Below are 24,727 nucleotides of genomic sequence, written 5' to 3'. Positions count from 1 at the left end.
GTTTTTGGTAACACTTTAGTATTGGGAACATATTCTAAGTAACAAAGACTTAATTTATTATTATAAATGTATTATTTGGTTAGGGTTAGTGCAGGGGTCGGCAACCCAAAATGTTGAGAGAGCCATATTGGACCGAAAATACAAAAACACATTTTTCTGGAGCCGCAAAAAATTAAAAGCCATATGACATACAGATAGTGTGTCATGAGATATACATTGAATTAAGAGGACTTAAAGGAAACTAAATGAGCTCAAATATAGCTACAAACGAGGCATAATGATGCAATATGTACATATAGCTAGCCTAAATAGCATGTTAGCATCGATTAGCTTGCAGTCATGCAGTGACCAAATATGTCTGATCAGCACTCCAACAAGTCAATAACAATAACAAAACTCACCTTTCATGCACAACCTTAAAAGTTTGGTGGACAAAATGAGACAGAAAAAGAAGTGGCATAAAACACGTCCTAGAAAGTCGGAGAAAGTTATACATGTAAACAAACTACGGTGAGTTCAAGGACCGCCAAAATTAGTAGGACAAAACGGCGCTCGCCAAATACTCGAATCAGTGAAGCATGTTTGATATAAACAGTGGGCTTTGTAACAATTAGGGAGGTTTGTGTCATGTTTGTCCTCCTACAGAAACCATATTAAAACAAAAAATAGATTTTTTTTCCCCTCATCTTTTTCCATTTTTCATACATTTTTGAAAAAGCTCCAGAGAGCCACTAGGGCGGTGCTAAAGAGCCGCATGCGGCTCTAGAGCCGCGGGTTGCCGACCCCTGGGTTAGAGGGTTAGGGCCAGGGTTAGAGGGTTCAGGTATTTGTAAGGCCATGCCGAATAAGGCATTAATAATTAATGCATTGTTCGGCATGGCCTTACTAATACCCGAACCCTATTAACATGCAAATTAGTAACATATTGGCTCTTAACTAATCATTATTAAGTACTAATTAATGATTAATTAGTACTTAATAATGATTAGTTAAGAGCCAATATGTTACTAATTTGCATGTTAATAGGATTAACATGCAAATTAGTAACATATTGGCTCTTAACTAATCATTATTAAGTACTAATTAATGATTAATTAGTACTTAATAATGATTAGTTAAGAGCCAATATGTTACTAATTTGCATGTTAATAAGCAACTAATTAATGGTGAATATGTTCCCCATACTAAAGTGTTACCATGTTTTTTTTACTGGTGCACAAAATGAACCGTGCATGAACATCACCTTGTTCAAACAACAAAACCAACACAGTGCATAAACTCACACCAAATTACACACCTGCAAATCAGTCTAATGTTGCCGTATCCGTAATACGCCGATAGGGAGAAGTTTGTATTTACACGATGAGTCGGGTGTTTTGACCTCCGCCGAACCCCTGAGGCCGACTCACCGAACCCCTAGGGTTCGATCGAAACCAGGTTAAGAACCTCTGGTCTATACGTACTGAAGTTGTTTTAATGGATTTTTAGTAGCAATGTTAGCCTATGGCTTTGCACTTTGTTTATTATATATATATATATTTTGCATTCTATTTTAGTTACTTTGAATTTACAACCCCCTGGCGCTGTTTTTTTTTTACTGTTTTTGTACTGTTTTGTACTGTTTTTGTACCTACTTTGATTATTATTTTCAACTGTTTGTAAATGTTGAAATTTATAAATAAAGGTTTAAAAGAAAAAATACATAGTAGCAATGTAATTCAAAACATTACACATTAAGATCCCCCCCCCCCCCAAAAAAAAAAAAAATAAATATGTTATATGAGAAATATAACAAATAATACGAAAATAAAACTAATGGATTGACAGAATAAAAGAAAATGTCATACATCACCTATTTGTTTTTTTTAACTATCCTAAATTTTAATGTGTATTTATTAGAGATGTCCGATAATGTCAGCCTGCCGATATTATCGGCCGATAAATGCTTTAAAATGTAATATCAGAAATTATCGGTATCGTTTTTTTATTATCGGTATCGTGTTTTTTTATTTTTATTTTTTTTATTAAATCAACATAAAAAACACAAGATACACTTACAATTAGTGCACCAACCCAAACAAACTCCCTCCCCCATTTACACTCACTCACACTCATTCACACAAAAGGGTTGTTTCTTTCTGTTATTAATATTCTGGTTCCTACATTATATATCAATATACATCAATACAGACTGCAAGGGATACAGTCCGTAAGCACACATGATTGTGCGTGCTGCTGATCCACTAATAGTACTAACCTTTAACAGTTAATTTTCCTCATTTTCATTAATTATTAGTTTCTATGTAAATGTTTTTATATTGTTTTACTTTGTTTTTTATTCAAGAAAATGTTTTTAATTAATTTATCTTTTTTTTTTTAATTTTTTTTTTAAAGGACCTTCTCTTCACCATACCTGGTTGTCCAAATTAGGCATAATAATGTGTTAATTCCACGACTGTATATATCGGTATCGGTTGATATCGGTATCGGTAATTAAAGAGTTGGACAATATCGGAATATCGGATATCGGCTTATCATTATCATCTTTAGTGAGATTTTCAATATCCAGATAAATTTGTTAATATGAAATTTGCCGAATATACATTTTGCAGCGTTCTCTGACTCTTTGTGGCAGTTATTTTCTATCGTGCCCCCCTTTTCACTTCACCTGATATGTTATATAATATAATGATAATAATAATAATAATACGGTTGATTGGCATCACTAAAATTGGTGTGAATGTTGTCTGTCTGTCTGTGTTGGCCCTGTGATGAGTTGGCGACGTGTCCAGTGTGTACCCCGCCTTCTGCCCGAATGCAGCTGAGATAGATAGGGTCCAGCACCACCCGCCACCCCGAAAGGGAAAAGCGGTAGAAAATGGATGGATGGATGGGAATAATAATAATAATAATAATAATAATAATATCCTGTAATTTCGTCATGCTCTCATGTTTGATGAAAATAAAAGCGTTCTATTATATTCAAATATTTTGTTTATCTGTATACTATTTTGGGTATTTATTTTTTCGTTTCTGTTTTGACGATTTTCATTTTTGTTATGTGAAATATAAAATAAAAGTGTTCTATTATATTACAAATTTTTGTTTGTCTGTATACTCCATCCATCCATTTTCTAGCGCTTGACGCTTTTGGGGTGGCGGGGGGGGGGGGGGGGGGGGGGGGCTGGAGCCTATCTCAGCTGCAATCGGGTGGAAGGCGGGGTACACCCTGGACAAGTCGCCCCTCATCACAGGGCCAACACAGATAGACAGACAACATTCGCACTCACATTCACACACTAGGGCCAATTTAGTGTTGCAAATCAACCTATCCCCAGGTGCATGTTTTTGGAGGTGGGACGAAGCCAGAGTACCCAGAGGGAACCCACGCAGTCACGGGGAGAACATGCAAACTCCACACAGAAAGATCCCAAGCCCGGGATTGAACTCAGGACTACTCAGGACCTTCGTATTGTGAGGCACATGCTCTAACCCCTGTATCACTGTGCTGCCCTATATGTTATATAATATAATGATAATAATAATACTAATAAGGTTGATTGGCATCACTAAAATTGGTGTAAATGTTGTCTGTCTATCTGTGTTGGCCATGTGATGAGATGGCGACTTGTCCAGGGTGTACCCCGCCTTCTGCCCGAATGCAGCTGAGATAGGGTCCAGCACCCCCTGCGACCCCGAAAGGGACAAGCGGTAGAAAATGGATGGATGGATAATAATATCCTGTAATTTCATCATGCTCTCATGTTTGATGAAAATAAAGCGTTGTATTATATTCAAATATTTTGTTTATCTGTGTACTATTTTGGGTATTTATTTTTTAGTTTCTGTTATGACGATTTCCATTTTTGTTATGTGAAATATAAAATAAAAGTGTTCTATTATATTAAAAAAATGTGTTCATCTGCATACTATTTTTGGTATTTATTTTTTCGTTTCTGTTATGACGATTTTCATTTTTGTTATGTGAAATATAAAATAAAAGCCTACCAATTTTTTATGTAGTTTTTGCTTACTTTCAATTTGGATTTTTTTTTTAATTTCAAAATAAAATTCAAACAAACGAATCCTTTTTTTTTTTTTCAATTCCCATTTTTGAAAATAATTATTCAATGACAAAACATACACGAACTCGTACTGTCACACTCCTGCATTCATGACTACCTTCCATCTACAGTACATAGAAGCTTCCAAAAGGGGGCACCATTTCCTGGGGATCCGCTCCAGAGTGTAGCTTATTAATAAATTAATTGAGTGGATGATTCATCTTTGCCATGATTTGATGTAATATTGTATAATAATGACAAAGATTCAATCATTCATTTGCGGCATCATAAAAGGGATGAAATATGAGAGTGTGGCTTAAGGAGAGCGATGAATAAAGATGGAGCTAAATAAGGAGGAGGAAGTGGAAGAAGGAGGTGTAGCAGGACAAGGTTCCCACTTTCAACAGTCACTGAGTCGCTTTGATGGCGATTCATCAGCTCAGAGCGAACATGTTTGACTCATCAGACACTCTTCCCCTTCAGACGAAAGCAGTGAGAGGAGCGTGAGGAGACAGAAGAAGATGTGCTGCTGCTGCTGGGTTTCAGTTCATCCAGTCAAGAAGTCACAGAGCTGCTTTAGGAGGACATCTTTGTTTTTTAAGAGGAATCTGTTCCTGAGCACTTTTGTCAAGCTCAACTTGCTAACTGGGCCAATGTTGTTATGAGGTGAGTTTATATATATATATATATATATATATATATATATATATATATATATATATATATATATATATATATATATATATATATATATATATATATATATATATATATATATATATATTCATACAGTTTTATATTATATAACCTTGAAATGAAGTCAGTTAATTATGTTTTATTCAGACATTGATGTGTTCTGAGGTTCATGGCTGACTTATCTTTTAAACGTTAAATTGTTGTGCTCTAATTAATGTCAGTACGGGATAACAAGACAACAGAGAATAATTCCATTTAGATTTAAAAAAAAAAAAAGGTTTTAGATACTTCACAATGTAGTATAGTAGTACCTGAACTTACGAGCTTCATTGGTTCATAGCTGAAAACACTGAAATCAACATTGCCCAGTGAAAAAGTGCCCCTCCACCCAATTTGAACATGTAGCATGCATTTTAAAAAGAAAAACACATATAGAAATCTTGCATGAAAACAATGTATGGTATCTCCCTCCAGCTGTTTCTCTGTCAAACACACCATTAGCAGCTTCTCCATATTTTCATGGATAAATGTCCGCCCTTTTGATGTTATTTTAACATCCTTGGTGTCAGGCTTGCCCCTGACAGTTTGGTTGTGTTTTAGTTTTTCCTCTGTGTGTGTGTGTAGTATTTCCTGTCAGCGCTCTTGTTTTGGTTCTGTTTCCTGTTTGTCTCCCTGAGTGCTGTGTCCCCTCAGCTGTGGCTGATTGGCACCTGGCCACACCTGGTGTCAATCAGCCAGCTGCTATTTATACCTGTCCTACCCTCCAGTCACTGCTGGATTATTGTCATTGTCATTGTCGCTAATACTTGTTGTCACTACTACCTGTCATAACACTTGTCGTTGTAGCTCTGTCTACTTTTGTTCACTCTGCTCATGTCATAGTTCCTTTGTGTCACACGTGCCGCCATCTCTGCATCTTGGGGTTTGTCACCAACAAACTCTGACACTTGGCTGCCGTTATCAACTCATTCTCCTTCAGCATGGTGCAGACTAGCAGTGCTGCGCTACAACTGCTTCACAAAATTAGATAGCTACATGCTCTGTCATGTTTTTAATTATTTATTTCTTTAATTCAATAAAAATATATATATATATATATATATATATATATATACTCAATTTCTTCTTTCCCATGCTTGGAAAAACAAAGCGACGTCCATCTCTAGCTATAAGCTAATGCTCGCGAGTGAGATCGGATGTTTAGGTGTGGATCTTACTGGGGTTCACTGTGACAATCGCTATGCCTGCTAACATTGGGGAGGCTCATAACTCAAATTTGCTCGCAAGTTAAAACACAACAATTAGCCGAGAGACAGCTTATATCTTGAAAAACATGTAAGTTGAGGTACCACTGTACTTCTCCAATAGTGGGGAAAGTCCGATAAAGTTTGTCGCTTTCAGTATCTTTATCCATGCATAAATGATACATAAGCCTTCAACCAATCAATCAATCAATCAATGTTTACTTATATAGCCCTGTGGAGGTCTTGCTCCTCCGGGTTCTTCGGACCACCAGTTACCGACATGACAGCGACGTGCATGGTTTGATACAAAGATTTATTTTTCAATAAATGTCTTTGGTATTGCTTTTCAGCCATCGGGTTGTGTCAGTCTTCCCCTTCTCGCTCGTGCTTCACCAATCACCATCAACAACCCTCCCCTCTCCTTCCCGACTGCTGCCTTTAACAAAGCGACAGGTGATCAGACAAACACTCCCAGCTGGGTCATCTACGCACCTGTCGCTGATCTCGAAGCCGGTCCTGGCACACCCCACTTCGCTGCAGGTCCGCAGTCCACGCCCCCCCCTCACATACCTCCACCGCCAGACTCAGGCCGGGACGCCGTCTGGCCTCGCCTACTGCCCCTCCCCTCCCGTGAGGGAGCGGGAAAGGAAGTCGGCCACGGCCATCTGTGCACCCGGTCTGTGGATCACTCTAAAGTTGTAGGGTTGTAAAGCTAGATAACAACGGGTGATCCGCGCGTCGGCATCTTTCATGCAGTGGAGCCACTGGAGGGGTTTGTGGTCCGAGCAGAGGCTGAATGAGCGCCCCAGGAGGTAGTATCGGAGGGCCCGGACCGCCCACCTGATGGCGAGGCACTCCCTCTCCATTGTGTTATACCTGGCCTCCCTTTCGGATAGCTTCCGGCTGATGTAAAGGATGGGTCGGTCGACGCCCTCTACCTGCTGGGACAAAACCGCTCCCAGTCCTCTGCCCGACGCGTCAGCCTGCAGACAAAACGGGAGACAAAAATCAGGCATGTGCAGGACCGGCTCCTCGCAGAGGGCCTTCTTCACCCTCTCAAACGCCTGCTGGCACTGCTCCGTCCACTGGACCAGATCTGGAGCACGCTTTCGGGTGAAGTCAGTTAAAGGGCTGGGCAGGTCCGCAAACCGGGGGATAAACCTCCGGTAGTAACCTGCCAGACCCAAAAACTGCCTCACCTCTTTTTTCGTCTTGGGGATTGGGCAGGCCGCAATTGCCGCTGTTTTGTCTACTTGCGGTCGCACCTGCCCTCCTCCCAAGTGGTAACCCAAATACTGTACTTCTCTCTGGCCAACTACACACTTCGCCGGGTTGGCGGTGAGCCCTGCCTGTCTCAGGGACTCGAGCACTGCCTCCACCCGCTGCATGTGTTGTTCCCAGCTGCTACTCTGGATGATGACGTCATTCAGGCAGGCAGCCGCGTATGTAGCGTGGGGTCTCAGTATCCAGTCCATGAGGCGCTGGAACGTGGCGGGTGCACCGAACAAGCCAAACGGAAGTGTCACAGATTGGTGCAAACCTTCGGAGTGGAAAAGGACGTTTTTTCCTTGGACTCTGGTGACAAGGGAATCTGCCAGTAGCCCTTGGTTAAATCCAGTGTCGTGAAAAAAACGAGCAGTGCCCAGCCGATCCAGGAGCTCGTCGATCCGAGTCATTGGGTACGCGTCAAAACGTGATATTTCGTTCACCTTACGGTAATCCACACAGAACCGCACAGACCCATCCTTCTTCCCTACCAGAACGATGGGGCTTCTATTACCCCCAATTCCAGCATGGATTTTAATACCTCCCGAACTACTTTGCGTTTGTGTTCGGGGAGCCTGTAGGGCCGAGACCGCACCGTAACACCCGGGCTAGTCTCAATATGATGCTGGATGAGGTTTGTGCGGGGGCCGGGGCGAGGGGAGAACACATCAGAAAAGCGCCGCTGCAGCTTGGCAACATCCGCTCTCTGCGCTAACGTGAGCTGATCGTCACAGAGGAGGGGGGAGGGCAGACCAGAGCGCGGGACCTCTTGCCCGAACTCCTCCTCCTCCTCAACCACCGTCACCATGGAAACAGGCTCTGCCTCCTTCCATGCTTTCAGGAGGTTTATATGATAAATTTGGGTGCCTCCGCCCCGGTCCGAGCGCCGGACCTCATAGTCCACATCACCTACTTGCCGTGTGACCTCAAAGGTCAATATTTATACTCCAAAACCAGGAGGGTGTGCCTGGGCAAGGATAGTTTCGCCCTATTGTAGTGACAAAAACAACTGTTTTGATGCAAACAAGCAACCCTACTGTCAAAGTCAACAACAGTCGTTGAAGTGTTTCCCCCCGTTAGAATTGTGGCAGAACGTTCGCAGCGGATTGACTACTACCATTCCCAAATAGTCGGTACTCGATCGGACTAGAAGTAGTCATTTCGAAATATTAGCTTCGGCCTTCTTACTGTAACGTAGCTGTCCGAATGATTACCCTGCAGACAACGCTTCGAGTTGGTCAAATTTTTACGGCAGAAAATCAAGCCACAAAGTTCACGTGTCTTGTTGTCTTCCCTGGCAAAGATGAAGTGCGTCCATGTCTCTTCTCTTCTCTGTATTTGTGGAGGTGTGTAACAAACAATACAGTCTTGTTCTCCCAGTGAAAAATCAAAACACAGTGTCTTACAAAGACAGTAGTTCTGATTGGATCCCCTCCATGATTTACCCTCCATCCCTCTCCCACATGTAACTTTGATTGGATAACTTGGGTTCTTTTGGGACCTTCTTGAACCCCTCCAAGGCCTGAATGAGTTCAATTTAGACAATGTCAGTCAGTCTCAGTCTTTCCTATGACTGTGAAGTTGTCGGGGGATAACTGCGATGAAGAAGCAGCGAGTCTGCGCCAGTTCCCACGGTCCTTAGTGGCCGTCAATAGCCCTGGGGTCGACAAGTCTGTCCGTGTCTTTATGTTGTCTGTCCGGGATTTCTGTGGTCTTGCTCGCTTCCTTCCAGCCTCTAGTGATGGTCATGATGGTCTTGCACAGGGTGTCGTGGCGGCATGTGTGGCCGAACCAAGCTAATTTCCTTGTTTGGACAGTTGCGAGCAGGGGTTCTTTCGACTTCACCTCGCACATACTCACTGGTTTTATATTCGTGGTATGTTATCTTGGGTATTCAATCAATCAATGTTTATTTATATAGCCCTAAATCACAAGTGTCTCAAAGGACTGCACAAGCCACAACGACATCCTCGGTACAGGTATTCTAGACAACATAGACACTTAGAAAACCAGATTAAGGTTAGGGTTGGGTAAAAAAATGCCAGAGTACCTTCTAACCCTACTGTATCAGAGAGGAAATTTTAAATTCCTAATTCAAAGATGTGTTTTTGCTTTTGTTGATAATTACTGAGAACTTTTTTCTTTTCATTCAAGCGGGCTTGAAGACGACTATTTGGAGCAAGGAGAAACAGTGCCAACCAAGGATGTCGGACGCCATTTGAACAGTAGGAACTGTCATCAAAGAAGATGAAGCTGAGACACATTTAAATACAAAATAATCTTTGACAGAAGATGAAGTTTGGAAGCAGTCTGTGCACTCTCAACGTTGGCGGCCGCAGGTTTTCTTTCTCGGTGGAGCTGATGAAGCACCTCCCGCTGAGCAGACTGAGCCGCCTTTACCGCTGTGTGTCGGAGAGCGAGTTGTTGGAGCTCTGCGACGACTACGACCGTGACAGAAACGAGTTTTTCTTCGACCGGCATTCTGAGGCGTTCAGCTTCATTATGCTGTACCTGCAACATGGCAAGTTGCGCTTTGTGCCGCACATGTGTGAGTTGTCCTTCTATAACGAGATGCTCTATTGGGGCCTTGAGAGTGCAGACCTTCAAGTGTGCTGCCAGCGGCGGCTGGACGAACGTCTGTCAGACTGCTTTGTTCACTTCTTCCCCGAAGAGGAGCCACAGGGCCCTGAAGAGCCTCGAGATCGTTGGCTGGAGAGGATGAGGAGGACGTTTGAGGAGCCCACGTCCTCCTTGGCGGCACAAATCCTGGCCTTTGTGTCTGTGGTGTTTGTCCTCATTTCTATGGTGATGCTGTGTGCAAGCACCTTACCAGAGTGGAAGGCTGCTGAGACACTGGATGAACACAGGTAAGCTTTACCACAGCTGCGTCCCAGTGTTTACATGGCTAAAGATTGGAATCATGTAAAAGATCCATCCAAAAGGGATGCATGCTCGAAAAGACACAATTCCAAACCCCAAAACCTGTGAAGTTGGCACGTTGTGTAATTCGTAAATAAAAACAGAATACAATGATTTGCAAATCCTTTTCAACTTATATTCAATTGAATAGACTGCAAAGACAAGATATTTATTGTTCGAACTGAGAAACCTTTTTTTTTTTTGCAAATAATCATTAATTTAGAATTTAATGGCAGCAACACATTGCAGAAAAGTTGGCACAGGGGCATTTTTAACACTGCCTTTCCTTTTAACAACACTCAGTAAACGAAGGATCGAAGGTCACCGGCATGCTGCTTACGTGCAGTGATTTCTCCAGATTCTCTGAACCTTTTGATGATGTTACGGATCCTCAAATTCCTTGCAATAGCTCGTTGAGAAATGTTGTTCTTAAGCTATTCTACAATTGGCTCACGCATTTGTTCACAAAGTGGTGACCCTCGCCCCATCCTTGTTTGTGAATGAAAGCTGCTTTTTATACCCAATCATGGCACCCACCTGTTCCCAATTAGTCTGTTCACCTGTGGGACGTTCCAAATAAGTGTTTGATGAGCATTCCTCAACTTTCTCAGTCTTTTTTGAAACATGTTGCAGGCATCAAATTCCAAATGAGATAATATTTGCAAAAAATAAAGTTTTACAGTTCGAACGTTAAATATCTTGTCTTTGCAGTCTATTCAATTGAATATAGGTCGAAAAGGATTTGCAAATCATTGTATTCTGTTTTTATTTATGATTTACACAACCTGCCAACTTCACTGGTTTTGGGTTTTGTACATTTCCATATTCCTTGTTACACACATGCAGGAGTTGCATGAATTCCAGGAAGGTGCGTGTCTTGCCAGAACACCGGCCTAAATTTGAGCACAAAGTACAACGAAACACATCTATCCACTAGGGATGTATATCGTTAGGAATTTGGTACCATTATCAATATTTATTATTGATGCCGATATTCATTGGTGGTAGTGCATTTTGTAACAATAGGAATTTTTATCTGTGTTCATGTTGCACACGGACCAAATACAGTGACGGGCCAGAGGCCAGTTTTGACAGCCATCAACATATTTGTGTCTGTGTCGTGTGTATGGTATAGACCCAGTGATTATTTAAAATGTTTTTTTTAATTGGGGTTAATATTGGCCTGAGGATTACCGGATCACTTAAAGAACGGTCGGGTTGATTATGCGGCATAGCAGGGGTGGTACACTCTAAAAACTGCTGGGTGACTATTTGACCAAACCAATGCTGGGTTAATAAACCCCAGCAAGATGGGTTTCTTATGAAACCCAGGTAGATAGGTAACAAATTAAACCCAATAACTCATTTTAACTGCAAATCTGGGTTAATTCTACCAAATAAATTGGTTATTTTCATGTTTTTTGAAGTCCAAACGTCACAAGACAGAGATCGGTATTGCAACATGTAGTTTTTTAAGCTTTCCTCCATATTTTTGTAGTCCAAAGGTCATAAGGATTTATGACACCTACAGGAAGTAAATAATTCAATTTGCAGTTCTTAAACAGTTCACCATCTTTTTTAGTGCACCAGACTCACGACACTATATTCACTTAATCTTTGATATTAGTTTTTTTAACAACCCTAGGACAATGTTAGAGACTTTAAACTTCTAATACAAACAATCGCAAATTGATGTGAGATCCAGGTAACATGGTCATCCATCCATTTCCTACCGCTTATTCCCTCCGGGGTCGCGGGGGGTGCTGGAGCCTGTCTCAGCTCAAATCGGGCGGAAGGCGGGGTACACCCTGGACAATTCGCCACCTCATCGCAGGGCCAACACAGATAGACAGACAACATTCACACTCACATTCACACACTAGGGCCAATTTAATGTTGCCAATCAACCTATCACCAGTGCATGTCTTTGGAGGTGGGAGGATGCCGGAGTACCCGGAGGGAACCCACGCAGTCACGGGGAGAACATGCAAACTCCACACAGAAAGATCCCAAGGCCGGGATTGAACACACGACGACTCAGGACCTTCGTATTGTGTGGCAGATTTACTAACCCATTTCCCGACTTTATGCTCAACTTTCATCACTTTGATTTTTTTAATTATCTGAGAGACTCACCCAAGGACTTAACTATTCCACACACCATCCTCACTCAAAGTTTCAACTTTTGTTTTTTCTTAAAGGTGTATTTCACATTGTTTCTCCATAAAACTGAAGTTTAATTGCAATTAAATGTTCCAAACAAACAAGTAATATATAGCAACAAAATAACAATAAATGAATGCCTTAATTATTCAAAAACACAAAGTGTAGCTACAGTGCACTCTGGGAATAAGACTCACCTAATTGAAGTCGAGCTCAACCCCTACAGGCAGACATCTGTATTGCAACGTGTAGTTTTTGTAGCTGTTGGCCATCTTTTTTGTAGTGCAGATGTTGTGATGATCTTGCGACCTCTACAGGCAGAAGTTGGGTGCTTGCAAACTACATGTTGCAATACCGACCTCTGCCTGTAGGAGTCATAAATCATTACGACGTATGGACTACAACTAAAATGGCGGTAGTCTTGAGAGAATCCATCCATCCATCCAGTTTCTATCGCTTGTCCCTTTCGGGGTCGCTGGAGCCTATCTCAGCTGCATTTGGGCGGAAGGCGGGGTACACCCTGGACAAGTCGCCACCTCATCGCAGGGCCAACACAGATAGACAGACAACATTCACACTAACATTCACACACTAGGGCAGACTTGCCAACCTTCCCGATTTTTCCGGGAGACTCCCGAATTTCAGTGCCCCTCCCGAAAATCTCCCGGGGCAACCATTCCCCCGAATTTCTCCCGATTTTCACCCGGACAACAATATTAAGGGCGTGCCGTGATGGCACTGCCTCTAGCGCCCTCTACAACCTGTCTACGCGTCCGCTTTTTCACCATACAAACAGCGTGCCGGCCCAGTCACATGTTGTATGCGGCTTCTGCATACACACGAAAGTGACTGCAAGACATACTTGATCAACAGCCATACAGGTCACACTGAGGGTAGCCGCATAAACAACTTTAACATTGTTACAAATATGCGCCACACTGTGAACCCACACCAAACAAGAATGACAAACACATTTCGGGAGAACATCCGCACCGTAGCACAACATAAACACAACAGAACAAATACCCAGAATCCCTTGCATCCCTAACTCTTCCGGGCTACAATATACACCTCCCCCCCACCCCCCACCCCGCACACCTCAACCTCCTCATGCTCTCTCATGTCCCAAATTCCAAGCTGCTGTTTTGAGGCATGTTAAAAAAAAATAATGCACTTTGTGACTTCAATAATACATATGGCAGTGCCATGTTGGCATTTTTTTCCATAACTTGAGTTGAGTTATTTTGGAAAACCTTGTTACATTGTTTAATGCATCCAGCGGGGAATCACAACAAAATTAGGCATAATAATGTGTTAATTCCACGACTGTATATATCGGTATCGGTTGATATCGGAATCGGTAATTCAGAGTTGGACAATATCGGAATATCGGATATCGGCAAAAAAGCCATTATCAGACATCTCTAAAAATTATGCATGCGGGTAATAACCTGTGATTAATCAAAATTAAAATTGATATGATTTAAAAAATATATATATACATCATTTGGCAGCATTGATATAAATGTGTACCAGTAATCACCTCATATTATTACACCATTGCCTTTGCACTTGATTATTCGATTTTTTCTATGTACAAACCCTGTTTCCATATGAGTTGGGAAATTGTGCTAAATGTAAATATAAACGGAATACACCATAACACAACATAAACACAACAGAACAAATACCCAGAATCCCTTGCATCCCTAACTCTTCCGGGCTACAATATACAACCCCCCCCCCCCCCCCCCCCCCACCCCCCCAATATCCCGAATTTGAAGGTCTCAAGGTTGGCAAGTATGCACTAGGGCCAATTTAGTGTTGCCAATCAACCTATCCCCAGGTGTATGTCTTTGGAGGTGGGAGGAAGCCGGAGTACCCGGAGGGAACCCACGCAGTCACGGGGAGAACATGCAAACTCCACACAGAAAGATAACAAAACAAAATGATGTCCGTATATGACGAACCACTACTTCCGGTTTTATTCCTGTTCATGTCACACCCACTTTGTGTGACGTCACACTCCCCACTTACCCTCCTGAAGAAATGGCGCATTTAGGCAAAGTTCTACGTGTCTAGCAATGCAGCTAACAGGGGCAATCCATTCTGTCTCTAAATCACTTTAAAAATGCATTCAAAAACCGCCAACAATACTTCATTTACGTTGCGTAACCTGTACAATAACAAAGCTGTAGCAACATTGTTATTGTAAGAGCGACAACTGGAAATATGTGATGCATTACATTGTATCGTAAGCATGTTCGAAATAAATTGAAACTGAAACTGAACTGAACACGGAGGAACTGTTTGGTTAGCTTAGTAACACATCGCCATGCTACGGCATTAGCCATAAGCTAGCTACGGCAAGCGGTAAGCTAGCTACTATGTCAACAGCTGAATGGTTTTTGAGTTTTTAAATGCACAACACAATGCGATAGGACACCAATCTGTACTGACTGAAAAATATGAACAATAATATTACAGAATCTGTAAAGTGTTATTTCATGTTTTATTTGTACGCAGCGAGCTCGACAGCGTACGTACTGTAGTTGTACGGTGATGTGCTTGTATCATGATCAGTATTATGGTGACTCACTTGATGGACTGTTGTCCGTTAGGTCAAGCTTGCCGGGGACATTTCCAGTTGACTTGGGTAAGCAATCCAAGACTAGATGAAAACTAATGGCTAAGCATGCTACACACACACCGAGCAGGACTACACAAGAAGCTAATCGCGACAGCGTCAATGTCAGTGACGTGCAGTCACTAGAGGCAGTCACTTGCCATCATGGAAAGAAAAAAAATGTAAAAAGAAAAAAAAAAATTAAATTGTTATATGTATCCAGTGATTATACTATAAAGTTATTTTCTATTTAACTTCACCAGTTTTAGATTATTTTTATTCAAAATCGCTGAATTTTCACATTTGCCGTTCAAATACTGAGAAGAGACGGTGCGGTGAACAGCAGCCAGTTGAGGCACGTCACTCAGTGCCGCAACATGGATTGCGCAATGACTCGGCTAACTGCTGGCCTGCTGTGCAGTGAGACTGTATTGCTATATGAATTATATTATACATTTCCATAGTTTAGTTAGCTGAGGTATATAATGTACAGTGTATTTTGTCAACAACTGTATGTGTGTAAAGTATTTCTTGTGCTGAGCGATCATAAAACGGCTGCAAAAGACGCACTGGCTGAGGCTCGCCTCCTGCACCCCCGCCGTAGAATTGTTATATCAACTAAAGCCCACACTTAAACTTTCCACGTGCAAGATTTAATGTATTTAAAAAAATTATTTCATAAGAAGCCAAAAAGTGCAAAAACAATAATGTTGGTGTTGGAGGAGTTGTGAATGACTGCAGAGACACAACATTAGATACACCTGCAGACTGCAGGTGTACCTAATTCACAACTCCTCCAACACGAACATTATTGTTTTTGCACTTTTTGGCTTCTTATTAAATAACTTTTGTAACCTATTTTCATGGGCTTTCCTCTTTGTGATGTTAAGTTCCTGTTATGCGCTGTTATACAGTATATGCCTTGAGCTCTTATTTTGAAGGCGCTTAGAGCGGAAGTGATGTCACGTTGCGGAGGTTTTTGAAAGAAGGTAAATAAAGTGGTCCTCGTGTTTGTTATTTTGTAGTTTCATACAGTATAGGCGACATTTATAAACCCTCGGTTACACTTTTTTAAATAGATTCTATCTTGCACGTGGAAAGTTTAAGTGAGGGCTTTAGTTGCGGCGCATGGACTTAATTTCTAAGTAAAGGTAAGACCATAATAACGTTTTTTTTATTAAATGTGCTTTTTTGTGTGCTACAGTTTGTATGTGTAAAGTTAAAGTTAAGTTAAAGTAGCAATGATTGTCATACACACACTAGGTGTAATGAAATTTGTCCTCTGCATTTGACCCATCCCCTTGATCACCCCTGGGAGGTGAGGGGAGCAGTGGGCAGCCGCGCCTGGGAATCATTTTTGGTGATTTAACCCCCAATTCCAACCCTTGATGCTGAGTGCCAAGCAGGGAAGAATGCTGGTGTGAGCTTTTAAACATAACCCGTTAACTGCTGCCAATCAAATGGTGAATAAGATACTCTTTAGGGTTCATATGTTTGTAAATCTGACTGTGATGAAGTCAGTGCCTCACCAGCCATCAACCTCACCGCACGTCACTGGTCAATGTAAAGTATTGGTGATTGATCCAGATGTTGACACTATCAATACCTAGTGTAGTTTCAGTATACAAAGGATATTAAATCGATATTACATTTTTTCTAGTTGTCAGTATTAAACAATACTTTTTTAGTTGTTATTGTTTCCAAACTCAAGGAGTAAGTCTCTGGATACAGGAAGGATTTGAGGGCAAAACCCAAATGATTGAAATGGGACCATTTAATAAAATAACTAGAGATGTCCGACAGTATCGGACTGCCGTTTATTTTTGGTCGATAAATGCTTTAAATTGTAATATCGGAAATTATCGGTATTGGTTTCAAAAAGTGAAATTTATGACTTTTTAAACGCCGCTGTGTACACGGACGGACGTAGGGAGAAGTACAAAGCGCCATTTAACCTTAAAGGCACTGCCTTTGCGTGCCGGCCCAATCACATAATATCTACGGCTTTTCACACACACAAGTGAATGCAATTCATACTTGGTCAACAGCCATACAGGTCACACTGAGGGTGGCCATATAAACAACGTTAACACTGTTACAAATATGCGCCACACTGTGAACCCACACCAAACAAGAATGACAAACACATATCGGGAGAACATCCGCACCGTAACACAACATAAACACAACAGAACAAATACCCAAAACCCCTTGCAGCACTAACTCTTCCGGGATGCTACAATATACATCCCCCGCTACCCCCTACCCCCCCAACCCCACCCACCTCAACCTCCTCATGCTCTCTCCGGGAGTGCATGTCCCAAATTCCAAGCTGCTGTTTTGAGGCATGTTAAAAAAAATAATGCACTTTGTGACTTCAATAATAAATATGGCAGTGCCATGTTGGCATTTTTTTCCATAACTTGAGTTGATTTATTTTGGAAAACCTTGTTACATTGTTTAATGCATCCAGCGGGGCATCACAACAAAATTAGGCATAATAATGTGTTAATTCCACGACTGTATATATCGCTATCGGTTGAAATCGGAATCGGTAATTAAGAGTTGGACAATATCGAAATATCGGATATCGGCAAAAAAGCCATTTTCGCACATCTCTAAAAATAACTTTTATAAAAATGTGTTATTATGTTTACTTTAGTTACTTGCTAAAAAACATTTTCAGTTCCAATAATCGGTTGTCAAAGTCTCCGATCGGGAGTCAAAAGAGACGAGAAAATTGGAGGCCAAAAATGTTGATCGAGACATCCCCACTTACTACGCTCATAAACACTTTCTACACTTTCACAACATTGTAACATAAAAAACTGGAGCTCACAAATGACGACGCTAAAGTATTAGCTGCATTATGATGAGGATGACGGCGAATGATGGTGTCACGGTGGCCGCATCCACGCGAGAAACAAAAAATTGTTGGTGCAGCTTTTTTAAGAAACACTGTCATCCTTATATTCTTCTCCTTTTACATTGATCTTATAATGGCAGCTAATAGGTAGCTTTTTCAGCATAGCAATGGGGAGTTTCACTTTCTTTCCCATGGTAAAACAGCTCCTTCTGGGGCTTGGTTCTGTACCTGATTTTTGCAATGTATTATTTGGTATAATGATAACAACACCTTAACAAAACAGCTTATAGGTTACAAAACCTCTTTTTGGTTGGTGACGTATGACACATACCGTATTTTTCGGACTATAAGTCGCAGTTTTTTTCATAGTTCCAGTGCGATTTATATGTTTTTTTCCTTCTTTATTATGCATTTTCGGCAGGTGCGACTTATACTCCGGTGCGACTTATACTCTGAAAAATACGGTACGTGCACCAAGTAAGCATAGAGATGGCCTAAAAAACTTATTTTTTTATTAATACGTCAAAAATAAATAAATAATAATTAGATTTTTTTAAATTAATAATCAATTTACTATCGAGATAAATAAAAATCGGGATTCGGATGTGATAAAAAAAATAAAATAAAATTAGCACCCCTAATTATCATATACCGTATTATAGTTTTTCCAAAATGACAATAAACACTTAAATATCTGCTTGTCACCTTGACTTATGATTTCAAAGCAAGTTATCCATCAATTTGTACGTACAAAAATCAAATAACCAAATGCATAGGCAATAATAAAATGAGGCGATAATACTTTTATATTCTTACATTCACTGCTACAAGCGGCCCTCTGAGGGCAGCCATGACTGTGATGTGGCCCTCCATGAAAACAAGTTTGACACCCCTGATATAGGATATATGTTAGTAATATATATTCTATATGAAAAAAACTTCATTAAAAAAATATTAAATTACACCAAAACGCATCAATTGAATTTGTTTCAATCAGCCCCTTAAAGGGGAACTGCACTTTTTTGTAAATGTTGCCTATTGTTCACAATCATTATGAAAGACATGACGACGGATGGATTTTTTTTTTTAATGCATCCTAAATATTAAATACATTCGATCAAAAGTCTGCTTACAATGGGGCCTGTGCAAGCCGTTTCATTCTGCTTATAGAGCCCCTAAAAAACATCCAAACACCTCCATTAAGGTTTTATCTTCATGATGTAAGTATATATGTAATGTAGTAATGGGCAGGTTTGTAATAATATTTAATATTTACGTACTATGATCATTTTAAGCATACGCGTGCATTAACAACCTCTAAAGGCTTAGTGGAAAATGCGTGGACAGCACCTTTTAGCTCTTATTTCCAAAATTGTGTACAATACTGAATTGGGGTCTTATGGTCACTTATGTGGACACTTATACTGCCATCTGTTGGTGTCAGAAGAGTATAACATACAATGGAATTTGGAAAAAAAAATTGTAAAAATAAGAATTAGCATGTCACTAAACATGAAGTACACATTTGTGTACTTATGGACTAAATACATCATATCATTTTATTCTAATTAGGGTCCAATAAGCCCAAGGAGCAAAGAGAAATAAAAAAAGCATGTAAACAAACAGCTTGGGCCTTAATTTGTGGGGTTTCTTTTCTTCAGCACCGATTTCTGCCCGCTGTAGACTTCATGAGAGCCAACAAGCACAACAAAACATCACTGTACATACTGTACAATGTCTGCTGTCATTGGGATGCCGACTGCTGGGTTGTTCATATATTCCCATTGGGATGAAAAATGTCTTATAATCCTCGCGAAGAAACGGGGTGTGGGGCTCGCGGTAGAGGTGCGGGGGGGAACAAGCGCTTTTATTGTCTTTCTTGTCAGTTTTAGGTCCTAAATGGCTGTCAAAGTCTACCAACTTGTCGGAATACCTACTCAGACATTTTCTGTGCAGGTGTGATGCATGATTTATGATGTAGAATAAACGTACAGGGAGCAAGGAACCGAGGAAGCGGCAGACCCATCGATGATGTAAACATAGGGATACATGGAAGTGATCCCGGCTTCGCTATAAATAGTTTGTCTGTGTTAGCGCTTATAATGACAATATCACTAATACTTGGTTAATATTCAAGTCACGACATGTAAATGGAGTAGTTGGCGGTTTTTGGATGGTTATTTATTGGATTTTGGGGTTGATATAGTGGAGCTCCCATTGGCTGTGCTGTAAGCAGACTTTAATTACATTTTTGTAATATTTAAAATGAGTTGAATTACAAAACAATCCATCCGTCGTCATGTTTAATGATTGTGAACGGTAGGCAAAATTCCAAAAAAAGTGCAGTTCCCCTTTAAGTTATCTAACACTTATGAAGTTATAAAAGAATGTTGCTGAATAGACAATTTGTCTAATATTTTTAATTTCTGACCGTCCAAATATGTTGAAACGTACACGTAGGACGGAGGACTCTCTTTCAGATAAATAAAATGCAAAATAGAATGCCCAAAACAGTGATGAGTGCTGTATAAAATATTTGCATTCTGTCCTCCCTGTATTGTGGGTGTTTTGATGATCAGCATAAATTCTGCATATTAATGAGGACAGAGACGCAAAAGGGATTGCATGCCTTATTCTGCACATGTAACACAGTGGTCCCCAACCACCGGGCCGTGGATCGATTGGTACCGGGCCGCACAAGAATTTTTTTTTTTTTTTTTTTAATTAAATCAACATAATAAACACAAGATACACTTACAATCAGTGCACCAACCCAACAAACCTCCCTCCCCCATTTACACTCATTCACACTCATTCGCACAAAAGGGTTGTTTCTTTCTGTTATTAATATTTGTGGTTCCTACATTATACATCAATATAGATCAATACAGTCTGCAGGGATACAGTCTGTAAGCACACATGATTGTATTTTTGTATGACCAAAAAAAAAAAAAAAAAAAAGTTAGGAAAAGGTTGGGGACCACTGATGTAACAGACGCAAAACACTTAGTAGATCAGCTTTGCGTGTGCTATCAACTTTGCACGTTTTAGTACACACAAACCTTTAGAAAATTAGGTCCTAGGTCAGGCCCGGACAATTATTTTGACTCGGGGGGTCAAATTTAGAGAAAAAAATGTGTCTGGGGGCCGGTATATCTATTTTTAGGAACACTAATACAAAACCTCACAATAATGTCTGAATGCTAAAAACGTTATGACAGATCACCTTAAAAAAAGGAATGGAATTTAATATGTTTTTTACTGAATGAGACACCAAGAACGTACATGAAAATAAAGAATGTGGGATTTACAATGTTTCTCTCCCCTCTCTCTGGTTGAATGTTTGCAGGATCATCGAGGCGGTGTGTATCGGTTGGTTCACCGCTGAGTGTATTGTCCGTTTCATCGTGTCCCGGGACAAATGTGAGTTTGTGCGCCGGCCACTAAACATCATCGACCTGCTGGCCATCACTCCTTATTATGTCTCTGTGACTGTGACACACCTGACGGGCGAGAACTCTCAGCTCCAGCGGGCGGGCGTGACGCTGCGCGTGCTACGCATCATGAGGATCTTCTGGGTGATCAAGCTCGCACGTCACTTCCTCGGCCTGCAAACCCTCGGCCTGACGCTGCGTCGTTGCTATCGCGAGATGGTCATGCTTCTCGTATTCATCTTTGTGGCCATGGCCATTTTTAGTGCTTTGGCCCAACTTCTAGAAGGAGGCAATCAGGACTACACCAGTATCCCCGCTGCAAGCTGGTGGGTCATCATCTCCATGACGACAGTGGGCTATGGAGACATGTACCCAGTGACCGTGGCAGGTCGCGTGCTGGGCGGGTTGTGTGTGGTGAGTGGAATCGTGCTTCTAGCGCTGCCAATCACCTTCATCTACCATAGCTTTGTGCAGTGCTACCATGAGCTGAAGGTGCGCTCAGCCAGGTGCATGCGCAGTTTGTCAACGGACTTCATTGACTGAAGCACACGTTCACAAGCACCACCCCCAACATGAAGTATGAATTTTGACTGGGGGCAGCTGGACATGCGACAGGTAAAAAAATTGGCTATCAAAATGGTTTTGGATTGAAGTCAGATCTGTAAGGATTTTTTAATATTTATTTAGTTCAGAAGTCTTCAACAGAGGGACTGTGACCCCTAAGGGGTCCGCAGGGGTAATGCAGGAAGCTTGTGAAATTTTTGGTGGGTTAGTCGTTTTTTTCAATAGTTTATTATATTCCCTCCGCAATTTTTCCACAAATTGAAATGTTTTCAAATACACATGAAATATACATTTGTAGAGTAGTTTAGAAACAGCATGAATAAATACAGTGGAACCTTCATTTACAAACGTCTCTATGTTTACGAACCTTTACATCAAATATGCCTCTTTGTGCGAACTTTGTCTCGACGTACGAACACTTCATTCATTCACTTTTCAAATTTTGTTGTAATCAGACAATATTTTTGTTATATTAGATGGAATTTTAACCTGACATGTTTTCATACTTGTTGGTTACAACTAGGGCTGGGCGATATATCGCGGGTTTGTCTCTGTGCGATATAGAAAATGACTTTATCGTGATATCGAGTATACGTTCTCACGCAGTTGCTTTTAGCTGCGGGCATTACACTACAGGCTCTCCTCGCTCTCTCCTTCTCACAAACAGACAAGCGCACCTTCTTACACACGTCACATACTGTCACGACATACGTCACATACTGTACGTATACGCCCTCCCCAAGCAGAAAGGTAGCAGCATGACCAACGTTAGCTGTGATGCTGGCGGAGTGGTGCGAGTGCTAATACAAGAGAAAGAAGGTGCGAATCTGTAAACAAATGGAGGAATAATTAATTCCCCGAAAAAACAGCAGGGGGTCCATCGTCTGGCGGTGGTTTGGTTTCAAGTGGGAATATGTCAAACAGACAACCGTAATTTGTCAAGTGTGGGGCAAAAGCGTTGCTATAAAAAGTAGCATTACTGCTGTAACAAACAGTTCAGGGTGTCCCAAGTTACCGGAGTGTGTTAGTAAGGAGGAGGAGTTTTGTCCCTCCAGAGTTGCCGTAGGGCTGTGACGTAGGGGGTGTGTGGTTGTGGAAGGAGGTGTGTGATGTTGACATTAAAGAAGCGGTGGCTACCGAACCTGCTCTAATGTCTCCTGTTTATTATTTTATTAGATAAGTACACTGTATAGGCGAACCCAGGACATTCGGCTACACTGCTAATATGTAGCATCATTTGAAAAGTCACCCGCTAGACAATGAAGAGTGTTTACTCCGCACGTCAATATCTCCGTTCAGTGCCACACGTCCACACCATCAAAATGCCGAGGCAAACATTTCCAGATCAACACCGTATGAAAAAATTAGTGATTTTTTTAGTTGTGATTTCCTTCTCTGCACGAAAGTTTAAAAGTAGCATATATTAATGCAGTATGAAGAAGAATGTTTTAATGTAGACACATAGAATCATCATACTGCTGTGATTATATGCATCAAGTGTTCATTCAAGGCTAAGGCAAAATATCGAGAGATATATCGTGTATCGCGATATGGCCTTAAAATATTGCGACATTAAAAAAAAGGCAATATCGCCCAGCCCTAGTTACAACCAAACATTCATGAAGTTTGGTTCTTTTGTGAATTTATTATGGGTCTACTGAAAATATGACCAAATGTGCTGGGTCAAAAGTATACATACAGCAATGTTAATATTTGGTTACATGTCCCTTGGCAAGTTTCACTGCAAAAAGGCGCTTTTGGTAGCCATCCACAAGCTTCTGGCAAGCTTCTGGTTGAGTTTTTGACCACTCCTCTTGACAAAATTGGTGCAGTTCAGCTAAATTTGTTGGTTTTCTGACATGGACTTGTTTCTTCAGCATTGTCCACACGTTTAGGTCAGGACTTTGGGAAGGCCATTCTAAAACCTCAATTCTAGCCTGATTTAACCATTTTTGACGTGTGTTTGGGGTCATTGTCCTGTTGGAACACCCAACTGCGCCCAAGACCCAACGTCCGGGCTGATGATTTTAGGTTTTCCTGAAGAATTTGGAGGTAATCCTCCTTTTTCATTGTCCCATTTACTCTCTGTAAAGCACCAGTTCCATTGGCAGCAAAACAGGCCCAGAGCATGATACTACCACCACCATGCTTGACAGTAGGGTGGTGTTCCTGAGATTAAAGGCCTCACCTTTTCTCCTCCAAACATATTGCTGGGTATTGTGGCCAAACAGCTCAATTTTTGTTTTATCTGACCACAGAACTTTCCTCCAGAAGGTCTTATCTTTGTCCATGTGATGTCAGATGAAACAAAAATTGAGTGGTTTGGCCACAATACCCAACAATATGTTTGGAGGAGAAAAGGTGAGGCCCTACATATACAGTATACATACAGTATATACATATATATAAACATATATATATATACATATATATAAACATATATATATATATATATACAATGTACTCCATAAGTAATCACAATAAAAATAAATAAATAAATAATAATTGCTGAATATATAATATGGTATATATATATATATATATATATATATATATATATATATATATATATATATATATATATATGTACACAGTGATGTACACAGTGGCTTTTTGTAGTCACCGCTAGCGTTAGCACAAACTAGCAGTGTGAGGCGATCCTTCATCGGCTTGTGTCCCGGTAGTGCCTTCTACTCCGCTGTAATAAAGGTGCACTGTGGCATCTTTTTTTGTCTCATCACAATTAAAAACTTTCTGAGAAAACAAAGCCTCCTTCACTGATAAAATCCTCAAACTGAAAGGGCCGCAAGCCAAAGGCTAACTGGCTAAAACGCAAGCTCAAAGTGGTTGCCTAGCAACCCAAAGCTATACAGCAAGACTGTGAG

At 40.9% G+C, this 24,727-nt stretch overlaps 1 protein-coding gene across 1 annotated transcript; it reads left to right on the top strand.

Annotated features, from left to right (window-relative positions):
- Positions 1-4,418: 4,418 nt before the first annotated feature.
- LOC133609265 (voltage-gated potassium channel regulatory subunit KCNG3-like) lies at positions 4,419-23,183 on the top strand. The gene is made up of 4 exons (XM_061964772.2): positions 4,419-4,730; positions 9,425-9,495; positions 9,560-10,137; positions 21,194-23,183. The coding sequence occupies exons 3-4, from the start codon at positions 9,563-9,565 to the stop codon at positions 21,819-21,821; spliced, it is 1,203 nt and encodes a 400-aa protein (XP_061820756.1). The 5' UTR covers positions 4,419-4,730; positions 9,425-9,495; positions 9,560-9,562; the 3' UTR covers positions 21,822-23,183.
- Positions 23,184-24,727: the final 1,544 nt, after the last annotated feature.

Source organism: Nerophis lumbriciformis, linkage group LG07, assembly GCF_033978685.3.
Source record: "Nerophis lumbriciformis linkage group LG07, RoL_Nlum_v2.1, whole genome shotgun sequence".
Classification (NCBI taxonomy): domain Eukaryota; kingdom Metazoa; phylum Chordata; class Actinopteri; order Syngnathiformes; family Syngnathidae; genus Nerophis; species Nerophis lumbriciformis.
This window is presented reverse-complemented; position numbering and strand designations above follow the sequence as displayed.